This window comes from Pholis gunnellus (assembly GCF_910591455.1).
Source record: "Pholis gunnellus genome assembly, chromosome: 10".
NCBI classification, from domain to species: Eukaryota; Metazoa; Chordata; class Actinopteri; order Perciformes; family Pholidae; genus Pholis; species Pholis gunnellus.
This window is the reverse complement of record NC_136537.1, coordinates 3,601,990-3,620,940: the sequence shown is the minus strand read 5'-3', so window position 1 is coordinate 3,620,940 and position 18,951 is coordinate 3,601,990. Positions and strand designations below refer to the sequence as shown.

General features: G+C 45.8%; 2 protein-coding genes across 3 annotated transcripts; one reads left to right on the top strand and one right to left on the bottom strand.

Annotated features, from left to right (window-relative positions):
* Positions 1-1,014: 1,014 nt before the first annotated feature.
* On the top strand, positions 1,015-8,026 carry LOC306701987 (ETS-related transcription factor Elf-2-like). 2 transcript variants are annotated; one of them, XM_079167460.1, is made up of 9 exons: positions 1,015-1,287; positions 1,961-2,044; positions 3,295-3,592; positions 4,269-4,376; positions 5,186-5,299; positions 5,488-5,571; positions 5,906-6,098; positions 6,205-6,459; positions 6,779-8,026. In XM_079167460.1, exons 2-9 carry the CDS (start codon positions 1,970-1,972, stop codon positions 7,335-7,337), a joined length of 1,686 nt encoding a protein of 561 aa, XP_079023586.1. In that variant the 5' UTR covers positions 1,015-1,287; positions 1,961-1,969; the 3' UTR covers positions 7,338-8,026. The 2 variants fall into 2 exon arrangements, with proteins under 2 accessions (XP_079023586.1, XP_079023585.1); XM_079167459.1 differs by having other exon boundaries at positions 5,183-5,299.
* A 1,471-nt stretch (positions 8,027-9,497) lies between these two features.
* Positions 9,498-17,792, bottom strand: nocta (nocturnin a). The gene is made up of 3 exons (XM_079167085.1): positions 17,412-17,792; positions 11,289-11,579; positions 9,498-10,925 (listed from the first exon to the last, which is right to left on the bottom strand). Exons 1-3 carry the CDS (start codon positions 17,620-17,622, stop codon positions 10,057-10,059), a joined length of 1,371 nt encoding a protein of 456 aa, XP_079023211.1. The 5' UTR covers positions 17,623-17,792; the 3' UTR covers positions 9,498-10,056.
* Between the last annotated feature and the right edge of the window lie 1,159 nt (positions 17,793-18,951).

The window sequence follows — 18,951 nt, the reverse complement described above, 5'->3', positions numbered from 1 at the left end:
AGGTCAAGGTCATGTGACCTCACATCTAACCCTTTCTCTGGAATGTGTTATGTCTGGAACAACGAATTTCGTCAAATTTAACACAAACATCCACCAGCACTCAAGGGTGAACTGATTAGAATTTGGTGGTCAAAGGTCACCGTTACCTCACAAAACACGTTTTTGTGAGAAACAAGTGACAGTAGAGGAGAAAGGGTAGAGCGTACATATCTTTACATTACAATTCATAATAAATCTGGAATGTAAACAACGGTTTTTGAGGGAGGTTACACATTTACATCTTACTAGGACGTGTCGGCTACTTTGCATGTGAATAAGGTGCCAGAGTGCATTAAAAAGCATCAAAATAGAGCAGGTTGAATGAAAACATTCCCCGGGGGAAGATCCCCCCAGGTCGGCCAGTTATAACTATTCCACACAAATGTTAAGCATTTTTTTTAAATGATACTGACTGCCTATAGTCTTAGATTAACTTTTGGATGTATTGTGGAATGGAACAAAGACTATGGATTGTGTCCCTCATCTCTTAAATTAGAGGCACATCAGAAAGGCATGTAAGAGTAGGGGGGATGATTATGGCAAGTTAAAACATTAACGATGTTCGTTTGGGCACCTGGTCGTTGTTTTCAGACGGATTTGAAAAATGGTGAACCTATCCTTTAATAATCACGGCAGGCTAATTAATATGAGCTTTCATGTACCTTACTTGTTCATTAATTTTTATGTAATTACACAACATATTTTTCAGAGTAAATTTGTGGATTTTGTTCCACAGGAGGACTTATGTATGGAAGCACATTTCCACTAGCACATTTTTTTGTAAATTAAAAAAAAAATAATGACTTTCTATTTTTTTATTTTTATTTGTTTGCTGTCAGAAATGGGCTTCCATACTTACGAGCTTTCTTTCTTACAACAAAAAAAAAGGCACATACGCGGTTGCGCCCATTGGTGGGGTTTTGTCGTGGTGACGTCACGGCGGGCCGTGCTCTGACCCGCCTGGATATCCGCTGCAGCGAAGAGGCGACGCGCCGGAAAGCTACAGGATAGCAAGAAACGAGCTGGAATCAAAACACCACTTCAAGGCTTGCGTCCGCGTCCACTCTTTAGATCCCGGTGCAGGAAGTCGAGAGGTGTCTGCAAAAGTGATTTTGAGGGACGGAGGACGTGCAAACACTGTTTTTATGCGAGCAAAGTAAGCGTTTTGGCCTTGACAGCTCGGCTAACGTTAGGCCCAGCTAGCGATAGCCGCGGAGCTTTTCTTCTGACAAGCAAAAGCAAAACAAGGTAAGGGGGAAGAAACTCATTGCAATAACACACCAGCGAGCTCGGATAGATCACACATTCCAATAAAGACGTCTTAATTGGGCCACTTGGTCAGTCAGTGACAGGGTACTAAATGTTAAGTGCGGTGTCAATATTTGGTAGCCGTATGCTAACGTCAAGTGTTTCGAGCTTGTTCGTTAAACTTAATGCTAGCTAGCCATTGCTATGTTATTTGCTGCTGGGTGAAACCATATTTTACAGGAGAATGCTCTGTTTATTTATTATTATGGAACGAAATGTGTGACGTTACGCGACAAAAGTGCATAACGCGAGTAGGAGTAACGTTAGCTAATTTAAGTTTTGTTCGCTAAATAAGTAGCAGGAGCGTTGACGTTAGCCGACTCGTTAGCCGCAGAGTTTGTACAGTAGTTGTAGCTACGGACCCGCGCAGGAAGTAAACACGAGCCCGTGTGGAGGAGAGGCTCAGCGACGTCTGAGGGGATGGACGCCGTTGTAAAAATTAGTTGTGCTGGCATTTTGCCAACGGTACGGTTTTTCTTCTGAATCCTGAATTGCATGCATTTCGTCCTAAGTCATGAGAGGAGCCGTGGGGCTTTCACATGATTTCTCACACACACACACACACCCTCCCATCTTCTCCAGCCTGACCCCGTGTACTTGTTTGTTTTGGTAGGAATGAGTGATGACCTCTGTGGTGGTGTCAGATTGTGGAGGGAACATAGTGGAGTATGTCACTGTGGTGGAGGAGCCCCAGCAGGTAAGCCTTTACATCCCCACAACAGCTGTCAACAAAGCCCCTTATGTTGGAACAAGGCTGAGTTATGAAGGAAGTTGTGTAAAAAATAATCGGAAATGCTTTTGTTGCCACGTACATTACACATACAAGGACTGGTGCATAACAATAAACACGGTGCAATAGTGTAAGACATAATGGGAAATAGAAAATATATGATAAACAGACAAATAAGAGTATGTTATTAACGTGTCAATTGTATATTAATAGAGAAGAGTTGTGTGTGTATATATAGGCGGTTATTGTCAATGGACTAGCCTATTAATACAGTTTGGTGCTTTTCATATAAATAATGTTATGGAGCAAGTATACCTATTGTGATATTAGTATAAACTTGGTCAATAGCAAGACACTAAGCATCGTACTGGAAAGCTATCAAGCTTATTACATTATATTACCGTCATTTAGCAGACGCTTTTATCCAAAGCGACTTACAATAAGTATTCAACAAAAACTACTAAGTCTCATATTAGAAGAAAAAATGCAAGAACAAACAGTCCTTATACCAAAGGCACAAAATATTAATATGTTTTAAGAAAATATGCAACATTCATTCAGCAATGATAAAATCAGGACAGTATCAGTGTGATAACATATTCATCAAGTGTCCTGCTGCTGATGAAAAAGATTTATCATTTTCCAAAATTCTGTAGTCCAAAAGATTTCAGGCCATTTGTTTTACGTCTGAGTGTTTTTTTCTGACTTAATAATGTACATACTAATGAAACAAATGTTGATACTGAATTATATAACACTGACTACGTTTACATGCATACCAATATTCCACTGTTATTCCCAATATGGCAATATTCTGAAGTTGTTCTGGGTCCTGTAAACATCATGTTGGATATTCTGAATTAGGCTTTATTCCAAACGGAGCATTTTCCGATTAAGACGTGTGGGATACGCGATATTCTTCTTCTTCTATGGTTATTCTTTGGACATGTATCCAGCACATTCAGAATGTGTGTATCAATGAGGAGCGTTAAGACGTCACACGGCCTCTTGTCTGTTTGCGGCCAGCGCTGTGCGTTGAACACAAACCAACTACGGTTTGAAAAACACATCGCAAAAACAATGAAAGACGGAGGCTCTACTCAGAGTGTGTATGGCTACTTGTAAACAGAAGTATTCATTTTCATTCGGCATGTAAACAGATCTAACCCTCACTCAAAACAAATCTCACTTTTCTCACATCTTTCCAAACTGTTCAGTGTGAGCAGCAGCACACTGAGGAGGAGGAGGAGGAGGAGGAGGAAGAGGAGATGGTTGAGCAGGAAATAGAGGCTGTGATCGTGGGAGGCGGCGAGGAGGTGGAGGAAGATGTGCTGGAGGAGGAGGAGGGCGTGTTGCTGCAGGAGGAGGGCTGTCCGGCGGTGATCGTGGAGGAGGTGGCGAGTGCCCAGGTGGAGGAGTGCTACTCGGCACAGGTCCTGGTCTACGACGACGAGACGTACCTGATGCAGGACGTGGCCGAGGAGCAGGAGGTGGTGACAGAGGTGTGCGAGACCGGTAAGGAGTTCTCTGAATTTTAAGTCTGACTCCTAAAAGAGTTATAGAGTGTCATTCTACCGATAGAATCCTTACCGAGAACACGGTGAGGTTAACGAAGGCTGTTCAGTAACAACCATGGAGGCTCCACATGGGGACAGCAAGAGCGTCCCCACCAGCAAACACACTGGCTGCTGCTGTTTCCTCCTGTAGCTTTCTGATGCCGGTACAGAGTGTTCAGAGTGAATACAAACAGAAAAAGAGACTCAATCGTCCTTTCCTTCTTAGTAACATTAATATATATTTTATGATCTACACATCTCACAGCCTATTTACTTCTGACAAAGTTTGCCCTGTGAAATCCTATTTTGTAAATGAGAAGGGACATATTCACGAGCTCTGTGTATCTACATCGATGCTACCTGTTGTTGTTGTTGTTGTTGTTGTTGTTGTTGTTGTTGTTGTTGTTGTTGTTGTTGTTGTTGTTGTTGTGTATGACTGCAGCAGACTGCCCTCTACTGGCAGCATCGACGTCTTACTATTTACACCAGATTGCTGGCAACATGAAGAAGAGAGAGGCATAACCCAAAGTGAACATTTGAAAGTGGTTGCGGTCGCAGCGCTGTACTTTTGTGAATGTGAGCACAGGCGGGATGTTTGAGGAGTCTTTGTAGCCTCTCTCTGCTCCTCTTCTCAGTGGAGATCTCCGGTCACGACATGGTGTGTTTCGACAAAACCTTCGAAGCAGCCGAAGCTCTCCTCCACATGGAGTCTCCTGGAGGACTGCACAATGAGCGCAACACAGGTAAACGCAACTCAGCGCTTCCTCCTCTGTGGCTAAGGTGAATGCTGTATTTCATCGATCACCTAGAAGTAGAAAAAGACTGAACAGCAAAGAAAACGAGACCCCACTTCATCAAAACGATCAGATGGATGCTTCTTCTCTGAGGAGTTCATCTTTGACCAAGCACAACTACTACAGGTACAGCTGTTAAACAAGAGAGCATATTAACCCATGGGCTGCATTCCAAACGGCCTACTACATACTACGCAGTTCATATACTAGGCCAGGCTCTAGCCTTTAAACAAGCTCTTACAGCACTGGACAAAAAACTAAGTCATGAAAAGTACAACTCACTGACCGCTGCTCTGAGTGAGGTAGTGCTGGACACACAGAGAGCAGAGAACGACAGCAGTGTGAACAGCCTGACCTCACCTGAGCTGTTATTGGCCCACTGACCAAAGGCCGACGCCCACAGCAGAGGGCCTGGGTCTCTGCTGACACACACACTACATCTGACACACACTTGTTAGTGGGTTAGAAGTCATAATTGAGAGGAATGAGTGCCATTTTAAGATGTTATGATCATATTTTGATCATTATTGGGACAATATGGTTAATCCCTTTTGTTTTGTCCAGGATAATTGTGACCCAGTCACTCCAGATAGTGTCAGAGCTTCTGAAACAATGAGGGTCAACAATTGAATTGAATAGAGTATGAAGTGTGTGTCTGTTATGGAGTCTGTCCGGCCCTTCGTCTCGTCCGGTGAGGAACCGGTTTGCAGCCGTGAGGCTCCAGCTGATCTGTCAATGTGTGTTTTGTCTGACAGCAGAGGATGTGATGATGGAGACGGTGGTGGAGGTGTCTACAGAGTGCGGACCCATAGAGGAGGAGTCCTTCCCCATCCCTCCTGACTGTGAGCCTGCTGTCAAGAGGAAGAGAGGAGGTCAGTGTCACTACAACACATCTCCGAGGCTTAATGTCAAGGATGTGTGCTGGAGGCCACACAGGTTCTCCATGTTTGAGTCATACTAGATAAGTGCAACAGATAAGTCAGTAACGGTATCACACGTGTTTGGACATGAGATCACGACATGGTGCGTAAAGGCTCCCGTGTGTGTGTGATGGGTGCAGGTGGACGCAAGCCCAAGACCAACCAGCCCGCCTCCAACGGCTCCTTTGACCTGGGCATCAAGAAGAGGCCGAGGGAGGGCAAAGGTTAGTGCTGCTCAAGTACACAACACTTCTATCCAGATCACCCTGCTCGCTAGAGTGGATAGTATAAATATTATCAGATACATTTTGAATCCCACTTAAAGTGACTGTGAGGAACTTTGAACTCGTTGTGAAACAGTCTCAGTCATCACTGTGCTTCTTGGCATATTGTGTTATTGATATACAGGTTGTCATGGAATGTAAGATCTCTGTTTTGTATAAAGCCAGTGTGTGATTGTAGTGGAGTATATCTGACAACATCTTGACTACTTTTACTACTCCAAGACGCCCCCTACTGGATGTGTATTTCATGTTGGTGTGCTCTGTGTCCCCCAAGGCAACACCACCTATCTGTGGGAGTTCCTGCTGGAGCTGCTGCAGGATAAGAACACCTGTCCCAGGTACATCAAGTGGATGCAGAGGGAGAAGGGCATCTTCAAGCTGGTCGACTCCAAGGCCGTGTCCAAGCTGTGGGGGAAACACAAGAACAAGCCCGACATGAACTACGAGACCATGGGGAGAGCCCTGAGGTCAGCCCGTCCTCTCCGCAGACACCCGATCCTTTAGTAGTCCCGAGCAGAGGCCGCCTCTGTCCTGTCTGACAGCATAGCTCTGATGTGTCCTGTGTGTGTGCAGGTACTACTACCAGCGCGGCATCCTGGCCAAAGTGGAGGGACAGCGGCTGGCCTACCAGTTCAAAGAAATGCCCAAGAACATCCGAGTGATCGATGACGAGGAGGACGGAGACGAGGTGGAGGACAGCGAGGGCGTGGTGTCTGGCCAGCTACCCGATCACCAGCACGGCACGGCCAGCCTGGGCACCAACGCTCCTGCCGCCACGCAGCCTCAACAGACCTACATCACCGTCATCCCCAGCAACGCCGCCACCAGGTCTCTGCTCCCCGTCTGTGCCCATATGAAAGGGATCATGTTAACTTTTGAATGGTAGTTTATGGACCACAGCGTTTTTGTGAAACAATCACATCACATGTAAAATATGCTGCTGATCTGGTCTAGTGTCCCAGTTAGTCTTGACGAGCATGAACAGTACAGAGACCCTGGAAGGGAAGCAGCTAAATGGAACTCGGCCACCTTTCCTTTTCATGACGGCTGTGCTTCTCTTACTGCGTTGTGTCAGTCACAGCTGTAGTGAAGTGTTACAGCTGAGCAGAGGTGTAACCATTCTCCCTCCCTGTGCTTCTTCCTGCAGGTCCATCCGAGCCATGCCGGTCGTCATGACCAACTCACTGGGTCAGATGACGTTGAACTCCTCCTCCATCCTCACCACTGCCGCGGGGGTCCCGGTAACGATGGCCAACGCCTCCGCTGGCGCTCCCCCGAAACTGGTCATCCAGGCTCTGCCCACCATGCTGCCCGCCGGCTCCAAAATGGGGGAGAAGATCACCATCATCACCATCCCAGCCAGCCAGCTCGCCACGCTGATGCAGGCCAACCCGTCGGGCCAGATCGCGCAGCTCTTCCAGGCTAAGCCCGTGGCGACGCAGTTGGCACTCGGCGCCGCCAAACAGGCCGCCGCCGCCGTCTCCACCATCCAGCTGACGGCAGGCCGGCCGACGCCGCACCTCATCCTGGCTAAGCCGGCGGCGGTGGCCCAGCCGCTGCCGCAGCTCTCCGTACCGGTCACCCAGCCTCACCCCGCCCCACCCAAAACCCCCACCCAGCCCTCCAAGCCCCCCAGCAGTCAGCCTGAAGCAGCAGCAGCAGTCGAGGCTCCACAAGCAGAATCAGCAGAAAGCACTTCTTCCTGAGTGCTCCAGGGGCCCTCTGGTGGGGTACAGGAAGTGACTGTTGACACTGCTGAGGAAGTGCAGGACACCCCCCCCCCCATCCATCCACCCTAGTCACAGAGCAGAGCTGCTCTCTGATTGGCTCAGACTATGGAGCTGGTGAAGCCCCACAAAGGATTAAAGGGACACGGACGCACACACAGACCCTTCGGAGCTCAGGAGACATGGGCAGCCTTAGATTGTAAATGGAAAAAAACTCGTTTTTGTAATCAAACGTAATATGACGAGACTTGTAAACAGAAATGTAAAAAGCTTTTTTTTGATACTCAGCGGGTATGCATCAGTCCAGTCCTTCATGTCTTTGTTTCATTCTAACGGTTTGTCTGTTTTTTACAGTTCATAAAAAGGGAGTGAAAGATAAGAGAACTAAATGATGTGCTCCACATCGGAAGGATAATATACTATTTTTTTCCTTTTACTATCATTGTATTGATGTAGATTTTACTGAAATATGTATTATAAAAAAAAATGACAAATGTGATTTGAGACCGACTGAAGTTGTCTTTTTCAGCCATCTGAAAAATGAACCGCTAGATGATTCTTTAGTGGCAGTTTTATTGTTTTTAAAGTAAAGAGTGCAGTCAGAGAGGCGCTGTGCTGCTGCTAATAGCTTGGTATGCTAAGTGTACAATACAGCTGGTCAGCTATTATCACTGCCCACGTCTTTCTTCATATTTTTGCGGTTTGGAAATGCAGAAGCTGAATAGAAAAAGGGTCCAGGCGGCTGCCTCAAATCTATGTTTTGGACGGATCCAGATTGATCTCAGAAAGTCCTGACGGCAAAGAAACACAAGAGATGCGATCTATGCAAACCGGATCCAAACCACATCTCAGAGTTGCTTTGTGTTGTTTTCTAGAAGGATTTCTACAGCTAGCTGCTCAAATCGAATGTGGAAGTGTGGAGCTGCTGAGCAGCTTCCTCGTCAGAAGCTACTGTAGCTAAGTGGTTAGCACAGCATCCCATGCTGACAGGTTGGTGATGTCCGGACACGAGTTCCAGTGCAGACCGTCCGTCTTAAAGATCTGATTTGAGGAACCAATCGACGCCCTCTGAGCACGGTTTGGCACTCGACTTGTTGCCACAGTCTTGGAAAGGGAGGAGTTAGTCTGATGGGTATTCATCCCTTTCAGTAAACACATGCAAATGGAGGAAGCTTGAGTGGGAAGAGAGATCCAGAGGGCGGGGGGGCCCTTCAGCCCGGGTTCAGTACTCGGTCCCTGCTGTGGGAGTGAGGAGGTTAGCAGCTGGTCTGAGCGGGCCGAGATGCTATGACTCTTTTCAACATACTATGACTTATCCAACACACAATACTTATTTGACATACTATACTCTGTTTGACTACTTTTGTTTTTGTATACTTTTACTTTTTATAATTGGACATACTTTAGTCTGACTTTTACCACACTTACCAACGTACTATACTAAAATATTTGAATGACTTTTTTCCGACCTACTATATTTATTTTAATGACTAATTTTGACAAACTACGCTTTGACTCCCTTTTTTTACTGACTTTACTTTGTATTTTAAACATACCACACTGTTTCGACATATACTGTGACTTTATTTAAACAGCTATACTATCACTTTTTATAACTTAGATTTTTTTTTTACACGCCATAATGTGACCTTTCATGAAATACTATGACTTTTTGACACATTACTGTGCCTTATTATACTTATACTACTTGACTCTTGCACCTTTTTAGACATACTATGATGTTTTTATGACTATTCGGCATCTATCCTATGACTTTTCTTTATGACAATATACTATGACTTTATGATTTGTTTTCCATACTATGGCTTTTATACGACGTTTTGGCATACTATATGTCATTTATTTTTAAATACTATACTCCGACTTTGTTGAAATCCTGCAGCTTCTCCTGAAACTCCTTCAGCTCAGACTCCAGCAGCAACCAGCCCATCCAGCACAGAGCCAGCAGCGAGGCCCCTCCTCCAGCCAGGGGCCCGGCTCCTTCCCGCTGCTTGTGTCCACAGGGGCCGCCAAAACCAGCACAACATTTAAATTAGGTAGACTTTGTACATTATTCTTCCTTTTATGTTTATTGTCATAATTAAAGAGCAGTCTTGAGAGTTGATAACATGCTGAAACAAATGAACAGAACTCTGCAACAGTGACCTCTACAGCTGGGATGTCAGCAAGAATAAAAATAACTTTATTTTTATATATATTAACATTTCTCCTCATTGTAGTCACAGCAACAGCATTGTCTAACTGCAGAACTGTCGTCAATGACTTTAATGCAAAACCAAAAGATAGAAAGAATAATGGAATAAATGAACGGAATAACAGTCGGTTTGCAGAGGTCAAAGTTCAGCAGATGAAGCACTCAGCTGCAGTTGGGTTAAAGAGGAACCGACAGGCTCCTCCTCCTCAACACAAGTCAGTGGATCGAATCTCAGTTATTGTTAAAACTACAAGTAGTTTTTCCATCAGAAGTGATGACCTAACATTACATGTTGTGACCATCGTTAATTAGCAACAGTACAGAAAGTGGTTCGCATCTCATGATTGCAAATTATTCACAATCCAATCAGATTTCCCTCCATCCGGAAGATGACTCTCTGGTCTGCAGTGGAGGTGGACTATTATTCCCAGCGGTCTCCTCCCTCAGTTCATCTCTTGGTCCAGGGCTGCTGTGATTGGCAGCCTACATCAACCTATGGGGCTCCTCCCTGAAGCTGACGTCACAGAGCAGCGATAGATGGTCAGAGGGGTAGTGGTAGGAGGGGAGGCGGTCTGGGCCGATCTGCTCCTCTGTGGGGATGTCCAGCAGGCGCTGCACACTCAAAGCATCATGGGTATACCAGATGTAGTCTAGGGTGCTGCAGCTCTCTCCGGAGGGGCGGATCTTCCACGTAGTATAGGCCGGCTCAGTCTGTCCGTCAGAGCTCAAAAGCTTGTACGCCGAGTTCAGGCCGAGAGCGGAGGAGCTGAACCGCCGGTACACGTCCTCCGAGGGCTCTGCGTTAAAGTCCCCGCACACTAACAGAGGGACACCGCCCGACTCTGCCTCCTTCTGGCTGCCGCCGCCACATTGAGACGTTATGCTGCGCAAGCTCTGCAGCAAGTCGGCACCCTGAGCACTCCGCAGTCTCTCCCAGCCGCTACGAGCTTTCAGGTGGGTGACGGCAACGCACAGCCGTCGGCCCGTTCCCTGGCACTTCAGCGTCTGGACGATGGCTACCTGGTTGGTGGGCAGCATCATGGCCGACAGCCGCAGGTGAGCCGTGGCCTGGAGGGAGAAGCGCGAGCGGCGGTAAAACAGAGCGCAGCCGTCGGGGCCGTTATTCTGCTCTACATCCAGGCAGGGAGACCAGGGCTTGGCCAAGAAGCTGCCTTGGTAGCCGAGGCTGGCCATGATTGGCTGAAACGTGTCGTAGTAGTGGTCTACTTCCTGCAGGCACAGGATGTCTGGGCGGTAGGTGAGGATCTCCTCCAGGATCAGGTACTTCCTCTCCTGCCAGTTGAGAGCGTCCAGTGGACAGCGGATGAACCCGTCCTTCCCCTCACCGAGAGCTAGAGAGAGAGATTAATTGTAATGCTTCATTCATTCATCATCATCAAGCACAGCAGTGCTTTCAGCTAAATGGTAATACGTCTTAATTTAGTGTGTCAGCAGAATTAGCATAATAACCAAGTGACTGAGAGGAACATGATTGTCTGAACCAAAGCTGATTGCAATACATCAAATAGCCGTCAAGATATTTCACTTCAAAAGGGATCACCTAAGTCAGCTGGATTCATCCTCTGGGGACCATGAATGAATTTCAGTCTGGACTGACCGACAGCGGAGCTGCTAGCATAGCAACCTAAATAACCTCTACACGTCACTGGAGTCCTCACAAATCACAAAGTTGTAGTTTATCCACAGAAGTCTACCTTGTGCCAGTATATTCCACTGCATGATCCGTATGGCGGGGTTGAGCTTGTGGTGGCAGGGCGCCATGCCGCTGGGACGGACCAGGTCTCGATGCGGCCTGGCCGGACGCCCCTGCAGGGCCTCTTCACACTCTCTGAGCAGCTGGTCCGGGTCACTCTCGACCACGTCCTGGTCTGGGTTCTCCTCTGGGTTCTCCTCTGGGTACGGGTCCAACTGGTCCAAGGGGGCGCTGTTCAATGACTGGGCCAACGTACCAAACAACCTGCTGCCTCTGCCACCCATTGGACAAACTGATGAAGGGAAACAAGGGACACATACGTGTGATCATTAAATGGGCTTTGTGTAGGTGTGGCAACAACAGGCACCAGAGTTTCTTAGCTGGGAGCTCCATCTTTAGTCGGGCTATGTGGTAGAATGTTAAACAGAGGGTCATACATGCTCTTCTGTCTCCACACCAGTATCCTAGTGACATCTCTAAAGGTGCTCGTATTCTATGATGGTGCGTTTTATTCTTTGTGACACATTAGTAAGTCTGCTTCAGTGAGTATTTGAGACGAGACAAGATGAGCTTTAGATTGAGGTCTCGAACCATATCCAAGTGGACTACCTCCAGCCCAACACCTCGACCGGAAGCTCTCCGACCTTAAAACCAGTGTGAAATGGTCTGCTGTCTGCACATGTAGTGATACTATAGGATAGCTACGGAACAACAGGGAGACTAATGGAAAAACTAACTTCACATAACCTCTCCCCTGAATGAATTCCATGAGACTTTTCTACAAGCACAACTGTGGGAAACCCAGCCTCAACCTTTACCCAGGTTTCAGAAAGACTCTTTCACATGACCCAAAGTTCTATTTAAGGCCAATTCAAAAACCAGGACATGGCCCACACAGCCAGTGTGTGTATCAATGTAGAGGCCCATAGTGCTGAGTATCACAAAGAAGTCCTCACTGGTCAGGAGCCAATATGATATTTGACTGTTGGTGCTTTTCTTTGGATTCCTTTCTGTCGTTCGGGATATAAAGACTTGTCTACAAAACCCCTTTTTGTCCTTTCAACAGATGCAACCAGCTGATTTGAAGCTTTGCTGAGATAAAATGAGAGACGTTCATATTTCTATCAGGGTTTCTATCTGAATGCTTTCAGACAGTCTGTGCCTGTGGTAGCCATTAGAATCCGTAGGCTACCCAGGCCAACTGGGTTTGCATTGCTTTCCCCTGGTCTCCACATGCTTCTTATTGGAATCGGTCACTGCATATTGGTTTCTTTCTTTGTCAATAGAGCATTTCTCTGTATGCATGAGGAACAGTTTGGTCCTAATCTCCTGAGTATCACAAAGTGACCTGTTGTGTAAAATTAACGACGAATAGATTTCAATCTCTCAGCCCCTCCTGACTCAAACGCTAACGTCCTCAGCTATGAGCACACAATCAGCTCAACTCCACTCCAACACTGTCAACTACACTACACAGCAGTGTCTCTTTGTCATGTCAGGCTAATGTCACACCTGTAGCAAACAATGCAGGGTTTTCCCGGCTCAAATGAGGCGGAGCTGGTATCATCCTGATCATGTGAGCGCATGCACACACACACACACACACACACACACGTGGAATTTCACATGACGTGGTTAAGCTGTGTTTGAGACTGAGAAAATGACCATGAATACTGATAGACACACGGGTAGCTCTCCTCCTAAAAACAACTTTATTTCAACCAATGCATACTTCTAGACCTTTGTAAGATAACCTATCCCTTTCTCTAATTATAGATCTGAAATATTTTACTCTTTTGTTTACATACTTTTCACAGATGTAAACAGATGCACACATTGTCACGTTTATGACAGCTGTCAACATTAGGCTTTAATAAAGACTAATAATGAGCTGCTTTCTGAAGTGATTCTTTTCCGTCTGTAGCCAAACCCAGACGGCTCTGCTACTCCTCTTAGGCAGCTCTGGCAGCTCATTTCCTGGTCCACTGGTTACGTCGGTGCAATGCTGCTGCCGTCACAACCGACAGAAATCCATAACCTGCAGTGGGATTACCTCATCCGACTCAATAACGTCCTCGTGCTTTAACTTCATACATAGCTACGTGGATTCCAAAAGTCTGGAGGCTGATCAATTCCACAATGACAATATAATCAGTCACATTGCAGGTTTGATTTAACTGGTGGTGACAATACAACAGCAACATATACTTGAATGAACCAAAATGGATGAAGGACACACACACACACACACACACACACACACACACACACACATATACACACACACACACACGTATACATACACGTATACATACACAGTCTTCAGTCTGGTTATCCACCTAATGCTGTCCTCTCATCCCTTGCTCTTGGTGGGAGTGCGAGCAGACAGAGTGCTGGACGTGGCTCTGGAGGGACAGCGTGACTCATGAGACCGTCACAGAGAGGAGGGGGACTCAGCCATGAACCGGCCCATTCAAGAACGCTCTCCCCTCTGCCTCAAGTAACAGAGTGAGAGCCAACGCAGCAAAGGCAATCCAGGGAGCCGACGCAGTAAACTGGAATGCCGGTCAACAATGAATAGCCACATTCTCTTTGTGAGTTCATTCTACATTCATCACCACCGGGAGAGAAGGCAGGAGGGCCCTGCTTCCCAAAATGCCAACAGCCAGTACACGGAAAACATTCTGGATGTGTCCTCCTGTGAACATACTTGTTCTAGTAACAAGTGCAGTGTTTCTGTCTTCCTCCTCTGTTCCATGGAGCTCCATTAAAAGGCTTTAGTGAGCCTCACTGCTGTTCCTTCATCTCCACCAACACACCCACTGTACTTTAGTTGGACTCCATCCCTCCACACACACCGCCCTGCTGCCACAAACACTCACTAGAGCGCCAAATGTGGATTAATCCGCCGCTCAAAATAGTCCCCTTCAAAAGCACCATTTCCTCCTGTTTGAGTCAGGTTTGATAAAAACTACAGTGACCAGCTGTTTTTTAAAGTATTGATCCTTTAAAAAAAACAACAACACTGTTTAAAATGCTACAGACATCAGTGCCTCCAGTAAATGACCTAAAGACTTGCCCAGATGGTTTGGATGCACTAGCGGGTCCTCACGCCTCTACAAAACACCAAATGATTATTTGTAATCTAAATGTTTACTAACTTGCCCTCTCAGATGTGGGCTGATGTGAAATGCATGCTGGGATACTTCATACAGGTTAAAACGGGATGAGCAGAAACACTTGAAGCGTACTGGGCTAAAAAGCAGATAAGAAGTTCAGACAGGCGTCAGACTGAGAATAAAAACATGTGAACGGTAGAATTCATTCACCACACTCTGGGTAGAACAAGCCACAGTAACAGACACAAGTGTTGCTGACACAGTGACTTGTATCTGTATTCATTTAGTAGAAAACCTACAAATCACAGCACCATTATGGCCCTCATGCTGCGGCCTTTTCTCCGTGCCACAGAAAGAAAGCATGTGGTGACAGAAGTCCGCTTCCAGGACGGAGTACGGCTGCTGTTGAATAATAAGCCAGACTGTGCTGGTTACACAGAAGGATCAAATTCCAAGTCAACATCTCCTCTGCTGTGCAAACACATGACAACTCACTGAATCACCAGAGTGTCCTGTCAGATTAAGTGGTACAGATAATATATGACAATATTCAGACAGAGTTTTACACCGTGCATGTATGAAGGGTACTGGATCCAGTGTTGGAGGCCGGTCCCGTGTCATTCCTATTAAAACTGCTCAGTGGGGCATAAAACTAAAAGTTTTACTTCCAAATAGAATTCATCATTCAAATCTTCTGGGAATCTTCCACATTCACAGCCCCTTGGAGGAAGGAACAGAACTCTGGATTCAGCTATCAGTGTGTAAACCGTTAGGACATAATGATTTAAATCACAGATATGCATGTGTTCATACTGGGAAGTTGATTCACCTCAAAAGAAATGATGTCTTTCCCAATAGAAGTCTATGGGGGAAAGGCATCGTGTGACTGAGCCGGACGTTGTAGTTGCACTGCTTGGCCACTATGTACACTGCATGTTGGATTAAGAGTTTTAGCTTCTATTACAAAGGCTAACCCAAGGCCCCGTTTTGCTGATCCAGGCCATGTGAGGATGTTCATGCATGTGCACAGTTATGAAAGGAGAGACTTGACCCATTTCCTTGTGACGATAAATAGACAACCCTTTGACCTGGTTAGATCTGCTTTAAGAGTTTGACGCAAACCACGGGTCCCGACTGGCTCACGTTTCACCTGCACATGTTGAAGGCCAATCCTTCGTTCAAAATCAGGCTTCCTTTAGACAGTCATATTTTTTTAAAGTAAATACTGCCTGTCGAATGTAAAAGCCAAGCACTGACAATCTTCTGGTTGGGTTTCGCCAGCTGTTTTCAGCCATGCTTGTTTGATGTTGTCTATGGCAAGTGTTCACAACACAGCCCGTTTCCACCCGCTTCACTCTTCTTTGATTTCCCTCTGGATTAGGGACCAACGTTGATGCATCAGGACTCCAGACTGCAGCAGAAAATAGACCGTTTTTGTAGAGTGCCCCCTAACCCTGCTAAGTTCAAATGCTGGAGCACCAATTGGCGTCTGATCTGGAGTCTGTCGGGGAAATGGAGAATCGGTTGCGTAGTGTAAACTAGACATAGACAGACTTGGTCATTTCATTTCTTTCCAAGAAACTGACGAGCATATCTCTGGTAAACACAAGACTGAAAGAAATGCTTTTGTGCGATTCTTTGTGGAGAAACTCACTTTTACAGATCCGTTGATTAAATCAAGGAATCGATTAATGGACGGAAGAGTTAGACTAAGAGCTCCTTTGGTCACGGACAGATATGCTCTGAGGAGCTGAGGCCAAACGCACTCATCAGAGGGACACAAACACAACAAATCAATGCTAGTGCTGCTCTGTAGCAGCTGGTTTGCCTTATCAACTTAAACAGCTGCCCCGACATGTTGCTATTGCAGTTATGAATAATATTTAATAAAACAATATCAAACCGTTCCGTTACTTTAACCCTCGCCCCTTGACCTAAATCAGCGGTCTGTGTCAAACCTCTCCTCCTCACAATGCAAGACGATGGTGTACACATGGAGCTGCCCTGATCTGCAACCAGGTCAATGATGTACGTTAACTCATGCTGGTTGAGAAGTGCAGTGTCAGAGTTTGCAGGCAGCTTGAACAGATTAGCAGACCGAGGTAACTGCTTAAGAACACGGAGAACATCCTGTATCTTTCAGAGAAGGATAAATAGAAGTGCCTAGGTATAGGCACCATGGCTGAAGAAATGGGTGTTTTATGGATGTTTAATGTGAGCTTTTCTTCTGTTTGAATTAGAGCTGAAACATTTAATCAACTCATTGATAAGTCGATCAACAGAAAATTAAACGGCATACGTTTTGATGATCAAATGACGGCTTTAATCAAGCAAAACAGGCCAAAAATATGCTGTTTGCAGCATCTCCAATGTGAATATCTGCAGCTTTTTATCTTATAGTAGCAAACTGAATCTCAGCCCACGTAATAGTACTTACATTTGGGTACTTGTAGATACTGAGCACCAATTAATAATACCAGTACAGTTCTAACTTTGATACATCTTTTATGTTCATCAGATGCAAATCCATTTATGACTGTGACAGATTAAATATAAAACACAATGTTGTTAATGACATTTTAATATTAAACTTTGTGTTTTCCTGTAACAGTTCATTGCAGTAGGGGTGTTAATAATTAACTGTTTTACCGTGCGATCAGTTCAAAGACTTGTTACAAAACTCAGAGCAGCGGCTTGTCTCTTACAGGACAATAACCTCGCTGCTACACTGATTGGTTCTTTGGAGACTTAAGTGGCTGCACGTGTCCACACCACTGCACGGCTGCTAGCCATCTCTGACTACTGAACTGAGACCTGTTTAGCTCAAACACTGCAGCTGGCTGTGAATGACTGGTTATATGAGGATTCAACCAGTTAAACAGCCTGTAAATACAATGACCACCTAACAAACCAACCTGTAAAAAAGGTATTACGCCTACTCCTCTATAATGTGCGACAGTATCACTGCCGGTGAATACCGGATGAAGCACTGAGGAGTGAAGTACCTGGTGCTGCCCCAGTGAGGGGTGTCCCGTTCGGCTTCAGTTGTGGACAGGTCCCTTTGACTCCCTCTCCTCCTCCTCGTCCGACACCGGAGTGACAGTACCGGGTTCCCGCCGGGGCTGAGACCGCTGCCGGTGTCCTGGCGGTCGGCCCCCCTCGCGAGGACACACACAGCTGGCTGAGAAAAGCCGAACAGCGACGCGCTGGATTCATTCCTTACTGTAGTGAGTGTAACGGAGAAAGAACTGTTGAAAGGACACCGTGTTGCTGTCCTTTCACCTCTACTGAAGAAAACAAACCATTTATTAAACCAAAAACTTGAGAATGTCCTTCTTACACGCAGCTCACAAGTTTAACTTCCTTTTTGTCTCTGTGCTTGTGGAGGTAACAGAAAGCCGGAACCGGCAAAAGTTACATAATGTTTATCGTGTGACACGGAACGCAATTGAGGGTTGGGCCAAAGATGGACTAGTCCATTATGCCTTACCATTGACATACAAATACGTTGGAGTTCACTCCATACTATAAGAAGTGAAATAACTTCGTGGGAAATCCACCTGACTGTTACTTTTCCTTCGCAAACGGCATTTTAAGTCTACAATTTAAAAAAGCTACATAGGTGATCCCCCTCTTGCCACCAGTGGCTCGTGCCGCACTAACTTATAGGCGGGAACCTGCCAGAAGAGGGTGTTGACTTTCCATAAACAAGCCAATCAGCTTTCAGATCATTTGTTAGACAGGAATGACGGCTCTGACGTCAGCAGCACGCACGCAGAGTGCCTCTATAACAGGGCTGGGCAAATATTTTTTCCAAGGGGCCACATGAGAAACAGGGACTGTTGTGGAGGACAGGACCAATAGACTGAACTAAATCCTGATCAATATTATTCCACCTCTTTAAAAAAAACAGTAAATTGTTTGGTTTTGATAAGCTGCGAGTGGTAAGAGTAAATATTATGATCAGTGGTGGAATGTAACTAAGTATATTTTATTAAGCGCTGTACTTATGTACAAATTCAAGTTACTTTACTGAGTGTTTCCATTTTATTCAACTTTGTATTTCCGAATCATTCCTCCACTACATCTCAGAGGGAAATGTTGTACTTTTTACTCCACTATATTTGTCTGGCAGCTTTAGTTACTTTGCACAGTATAATTTTTCAAACCCTTCCGAAATACCCAAACTGAACAACAGAGTACAAAGGAGTTAAAATGAGCCCCTGTGTGTGTGTGTGTGTGTGTGTGTGTGTGTGTTTGTGTGTGTGTGTGTGTGTGTGTGTGTGTGTGTGTGTGTGTGTGTGTGTGTGTGTGTGTGTGTGTGTGTGTGTGTGTGTGTGTGTGTGTGTGTGTGTGTGTGTGAGAAACTGATGCAGTGTTTTTGGCATCGGGCCATTTTGTGTGGGTACTTATAGTGTATGTACTTAAAGTGTTGTTGTAGGGCACTTGCTGCTGTAGATTTGTGTCTAATACTGCTGGTGTGCAGTCTCCAGTCACAGCCTGTAGGGGGAGACAGAGACGGCTGTGGGTGTGATGACATGTAGG

Excerpts from the sequence above, each read along its gene's own strand:
- LOC306701987 (XM_079167459.1), top strand. The coding sequence starts at position 1,970 with ATGACCTCTGTGGTGGTGTCAGATTGTGGAGGGAACATAGTGGAGTAT. Across the intron at positions 4,377-5,182 it reads GCACAATGAGCGCAACACAG|CAGAGGATGTGATGATGGAG; the intron begins GTAAACGCAACT and ends TTTGTCTGACAG. Across the intron at positions 5,572-5,905 it reads GAGGCCGAGGGAGGGCAAAG|GCAACACCACCTATCTGTGG; the intron begins GTTAGTGCTGCT and ends GTGTCCCCCAAG.
- nocta (XM_079167085.1), bottom strand. The coding sequence starts at position 17,622 with ATGAATCCAGCGCGTCGCTGTTCGGCTTTTCTCAGCCAGCTGTGTGTG. Across the intron at positions 11,580-17,411 it reads CCTCACTGGGGCAGCACCAG|TTTGTCCAATGGGTGGCAGA; the intron begins GTACTTCACTCC and ends TCCCTTCATCAG. Across the intron at positions 10,926-11,288 it reads GTGGAATATACTGGCACAAG|CTCTCGGTGAGGGGAAGGAC; the intron begins GTAGACTTCTGT and ends CTCTCTCTCTAG.